The 5164-nt window shown below is 37.3% G+C and overlaps 1 protein-coding gene across 2 annotated transcripts; it reads left to right on the top strand.

Moving 5' to 3' along the window:
* The first annotated feature begins 510 nt into the window (after window positions 1–510).
* JASON (aspartyl/glutamyl-tRNA(Asn/Gln) amidotransferase subunit) lies at window positions 511–4651 on the top strand. 2 transcript variants are annotated; one of them, XM_088516634.1, is made up of 7 exons: window positions 511–774; window positions 1304–1352; window positions 1477–1556; window positions 2152–2393; window positions 2771–3503; window positions 3595–3671; window positions 4282–4651. In XM_088516634.1, the coding sequence occupies exons 1-7, from the start codon at window positions 595–597 to the stop codon at window positions 4388–4390; spliced, it is 1470 nt and encodes a 489-aa protein (XP_088372760.1). In that variant the 5' UTR covers window positions 511–594; the 3' UTR covers window positions 4391–4651. The 2 variants fall into 2 exon arrangements, with proteins under 2 accessions (XP_088372760.1, XP_059451538.2); XM_059595555.2 differs by having other exon boundaries at window positions 3589–3671.
* Window positions 4652–5164: the final 513 nt, after the last annotated feature.

The following is a 5164-nucleotide window of genomic DNA, read 5'->3' as shown; positions in this document are numbered from 1 at the left end:
TACGGCTCCTTCTGTTAGCGAGGGTGGATGTCCCCTTGGCTATTCGAAGGTGTACTCTAGTGATCGGTCGTCAACAAGGGGATCGTTAGTTCATTGGGCCCCTAGAGGTCGCCGGCTTCCAAGAGGTAGATACTTGGCAATTTGATGCGATGAGGGCTTCAATGGCCCCTCATAGGCAAGAAAAGTCCACTATACTTAAAAAGAAAAAAGAAAATAAAAAGGTTAGAAAAAAGAAAAGGCACAAAGGGAACTATAATTAAGGCCAAATTAAACAGCTTAATTAGGCGTTAAGATCTTCGCGAAACAATCAAAACCCCGTAACAAGACCGACGAAAACCACGCTCCCCGCTCCTCCGTGAGCTTCACGATCACCACGCGTCAACAAATACGAGCGAGTAGGTTGAAACTCCACACTTTCCATCTCCACAGGCATACCTTTCCCTCGCTTTCTTGATTCAAATTTCAAAAACGACCCAACAACTCTCTCTCTCTATCTCTCAAACCAAACAAGAGAGAAAAAAAAGAAAAGAAAAGAAAAAGTAATAATAATAACTGAGAAGCTAAGGCAAAGCGCCTGAGAAGCTTAGCAAATCCATGATAAGCTCACTGCTGAAGCGTGAATTGGCGTCGGCGTGCAGATCGGTGGTGTGGTTCTTGGAGAGTTCGGTTTCCAAAGGCATGAGTTGCTTCTTCGCTTGCTTCAGGATCAGAGACGATCGCCACCGCCCTCGGCCCCACCTCGCCTCCCGTTCAGCTTCCCGCCCTAACCCCACTGTGCGCTTCCGATTCCCTCTCTGTTTGGTTCCCAAGAAAATATAAAGAAAAGGAAAGATTCGATAAGAAATGAGAGTTTTTTTTTTTTTTTTTTTTTTTAATCTTCTTGTGTTTTCAGATGTATTAGGTGTCTAGATTTGGATTTGGATTTCTTCAATTTCTGAAGCTTTTTTCTTGCGTGTTCAAAATCTTTTGGCGTTTCTCTGTTTTCGGTTTCTTTGCTGACAAATTGAGGGAAAAGAAGAGCAAGAAATGAAGTCTTGACCTTTCTGGTTTATTATGAATTTTTTATTTATTCTTTTGGTTTATTTTTCAATAATTAAGCAGATTTATTTCTGTTTGGCTGCTGAGAAAAATCATGGAAAATAAAATAAATCAATTTCTGTGTTTCATATGTCCATGTTCTATTTTCTTTGAAATTAAGAGATTAACCGAATTAAGCATAATACATTTTCTCAGTCACCAAACAGAAAACTAGTGAATTGTGTGATTTTTAGCTCACTTTCTGCTCTGTGTATATAATGATCAGGAAGTTGTGATACCTCAAAATCGTTTGTCATCTCTTTTTATAGCTGAAGGTATAATTTTACCTGTAGAATATTAAATTATTTATATGTAATTTGTCTCAAGTACACTGATTTTTTTAATCTGAAGCTCAGAACTTACTGTGATCATTTCAAATTGTTTTGATTTTTTTAATAGAGAATGAAGATTCTCGGTGCAATGATGGGGAGGATTTTAGTTTCAGATCCCCACAAAATCGCAAGGAGCTCAAGGATGAGGTATACTGATGTTGGGTATTACGTGGAACTTGCTAAAGATTGTTTTGTCGTTTTTCACATTACATTTTCTTTTTGAAGTTCTAAGAACAGTTTTTTACCAGTTTATATGAAAGGGGTGATTTTTGTAAAGTGCAGTTTTGTTCATTTATACTTTCCATGGTGTTTTAAGTAAAACTTCAATAAGAATAATTGAAGCTAGAAATACAAGCAAAGCATTGTGTTTCTGCTTATTGGGTTTGCTTTACCACATGCTGATATACATGTGTCTATATTGTATCACATTTGTATTTTGTGCAATTTCTGAATAGGTATGGAATTCTAATTTTGTTTAAAATAAAGACAAATTTGAGTGATCCTATTAATGCTTTATCATTCCAAGGAGTAATGCTATACACCATCCTTTGTCTTTCATAGCATGTGGTGCATGGAAATGGTTTTTTTTTTTTTTTAGGAGACCACGCCACATCAGCTTTGGGAGATAAATGGATGGTGTATAGAATTACTCCATTCATTTCAAGAACTTTTTCCCACATGAAAGTTTGATTATTCATTATAGAACAATTATCTGTTTGATTATATGAAAGTTGTCATGCAGGCCAGGTTTCTTAAAGCTTGTGGTACCTTAGTGGAGACGCCTGCTGAAATTCGGAAAGCATCCTTGAAAGGTTCAACTACTTATGATAGAGATTCAGAGCCTCCAAAATTCCATTCGTGGCTTCCCAACACATCTATCAAGAAAATTCAGTTGGACAATCAACCTGATCAGCCTCCCACTCCTATCAAACTTTGTGAAGACTGGGGAAAGGAATCTGCTTCGCAAGAGCTGACACCTAGCAGGTTGTACCTTAAACCATAATGAATTGGTTGTAAACCAATTGATATACTATTAATTTCTCAATGACTACACCTGACATAGGAAGGGTCGTTTCCAATTTTTAAACCCAACTTAACTGCAACCTCATTACGCTAAGAAACCGATTGTGGCCCTCTCTACTTGTTTTTAAAAAGGTTTCAGAGAAACTTGGTTTTACTGTGAAAGGGTTTTCTAGGAAGTAGCAAAAACTTTAGTCTTGTTGCAATTTCTGTTTATGGGTCTGGTATGGGTTTGTTTGTACGCTGCAAAAGTGGACACTAATTATTTGGTAATACTTAGATTCACTTAAACGAGATTAATAGATTCCTAGCATTTGTCCAATGTCATCTCTTTCTTGCAGCTGTATATCCAGCGTCAAGGTTCATGCTAATCAGTCAGAAAACGCAACATCAGTTTCACCTTTGGTTTCAACCACAGCCGTTCAGTGCAGGAACAAGTCTGTGCGCTTTGAATGTGAGTATGATGTATCTTCCTCTAGAAGTTCATCTGAAAATGTTAGCCATAATCCAAAGAAATCTGAATCACCGGATAATCGGAGTGTGACAAAGCCAGAACCTTATCCAACCCCACTTAAGCTATCTGATGAGATGCAAACACCTGGAACTGTTTTCCCCACAAACTTAGAAAAGTTACCATATGGGAAGGCTCGAATCAGGTCTCAGTATGTGTATTCAGGTTTCAATCCAGTTGAGAGTGACTCTCAGTTGAAGGTATTGAAGGAAGAAAATTCTAACTCTCATCAATTTTCAGATGATTTGAGAGAATCTCTTGAGTTGCTTGAAACTGCAACTCGTAGGTCAGAAGGTGGGGTAAATGAAACTTCTTCTGGGAAAGAGTTGAAGGCAGAAGCAAGCCAGTCTGCTTGGCTGAAGCCACAGCTCTCTACTCAGGATGAGAACAGTAAACTTTTTGACTCTGGTGCCGCCAGAAGACCTCATTTTGGTAGAACTCCTGGGGACAGGCCTATAATTGGGATTGTTGCTGCTCACTGGAATGATGATGAGCCTTCTCATATTTCGCCTAAGTGGTGGGATGGGAATGGAATACCAAATTCGACCAATAAATACAAAGAGGTATTTCTTAGGGCTGCTTTATTTTCTGCTTGCATCCTTTAACATTGAAAGCTTTCATCTAAGGAATGCTGGTCCTTTTTGGCAGGATCAGAAAGTAAGTTGGCATGCTACACCATTTGAGGAGAGGTTAGAAAAGGCTTTGTCTGAAGAGAGCAACATCTCCCAAAGGTATGCTGCCTGTCTTCTTTGTTGGTTGTTGTGAATGCGATTCCAAACCATGTTCCCTCTAGACGAGGGCCTTTCCCGATAGTATGGTTTGTCAAGTACCTTGTGTTCTTACATTTCAAAAATTTAAATATCACAACTAACTCAAGAATTCAGCTAAAGATAACCCATTTCATGTTGTTGGTAGTTGACGTTTAAAGAAATCTATACTCGTTTAAGATTTTGATGGATTTAATGTTATTGTAGCTGCTGCATGCTAAATGGGGATGTAAACAAACTAACAAAGTAGTAGTAAGTCATAAGTTAATCTCACCAATTTAACAATTTTAACAATTTAACAAAGTAGTAGTAAGACAAACAAGAAATTCATTGACAATTCAATAATAATGTAAAATAAAAGGGGGAAACTTGTGTGAGTGCAAATAAATGAGAGGGAACCTCCAGAACTGTTGAATTTGATTATGTTTTAGTTAATGACTTGAGAGCTCAACACTTACCAGCTTTCATCTCCTTGCCCTTTTAATTTTTGTTGATTTAGAAGTCCAGAATCTTGTTGATTTTCATTTTAATTTTCTTTTTAGGAAATTTGATTATATAGTTATATGATTTTCAGGAAGGATATATATGGGAAACCAATAGCTTTCGATGAGAACGAGGAAAATGATACTGCTCTTTCTCAGTTGCAATCTTCAGCCCATCCTAAGTCAGTGGTTTCATTTTAATGAATGATGGTGGCAGTGTTTCTCCAATGTGCTGAGTTTGCTTTGCAGCTAATATGGTGTCCTTCCAAACCTAAATTTGAGTATACTTCGTTGAACATGGTTGGTTTGTATCAGGCCATTGATTGATTTTGTTGGTTCCGGAAATTTTGTTCAATTTAGGAGTATCCTTTCAGCAGCATGCAAAGCTGCTTATAATGTACATAAGTAATGGAAATCCTCTACATCAATGGCTCTTTGATTATGAATCTTTTTTAAATTTGTTTGCCCCCTTGATTTTTAGCTTCTAGTTGCTAGTATGTGCTTATGATAGCTTTCTATTGGCACTACTTGGTTTGTGTTAAAATGTTTTTTAAAATTATTGGATAATTTCACTTTATTTCATTGAAATGATGCCCATTTTGCAAACACCTTTCCAACGTTTAAAACTTTTCACTTTGGTGTATCAAACTTTTATTTTGTTCTAAATACTCCTCAGTTGAGATTTTTTGTTAAATCTTAACGGATGGGTGTAAAATTTCAAAAATGCCCTATTTTTTATTAAAAAACAACTTAAAAAAAAAAAAAAAAAAAAAAAAAAAAGAAGAAGAAAAACAAGTGGTCACCTTGGTGACCGGCCGTGGGTCACAAAGGAGGGTTAATTTTGACCCCTTGTGGTTCACCAAGTGATCCTCGGCTGGGTCACAAACCAGGGTCACTTGTGACGGCGTTGGTCACCTTGGTGACTTGCTGTAGATTGCCAAGGTGACCCATGATGGGTTACTTTTTCTTTTTAAT

Source organism: Corylus avellana, chromosome 5, assembly GCF_965113065.1.
Source record: "Corylus avellana chromosome 5, dhCorAvel1.hap1.2, whole genome shotgun sequence".
Lineage (NCBI taxonomy): Eukaryota > Viridiplantae > Streptophyta > Magnoliopsida > Fagales > Betulaceae > Corylus > Corylus avellana.
The sequence above is the reverse complement of the archived record's forward strand: the minus strand, read 5'-3'. Positions and strand labels throughout refer to the sequence as shown.

What these genes read in the sequence shown, in the direction of transcription:
- JASON (XM_059595555.2), top strand. Translation starts at nt 595, where the DNA reads ATGATAAGCTCACTGCTGAAGCGTGAATTGGCGTCGGCGTGCAGATCG. An exon ending in CTTCCCGCCCTAACCCCACT is followed by an intron (nt 775 to 1,303) that starts GTGCGCTTCCGA and finishes TATAATGATCAG; the next exon opens with GAAGTTGTGATACCTCAAAA. An exon ending in GAGAGCAACATCTCCCAAAG is followed by an intron (nt 3,672 to 4,281) that starts GTATGCTGCCTG and finishes TATGATTTTCAG; the next exon opens with GAAGGATATATATGGGAAAC.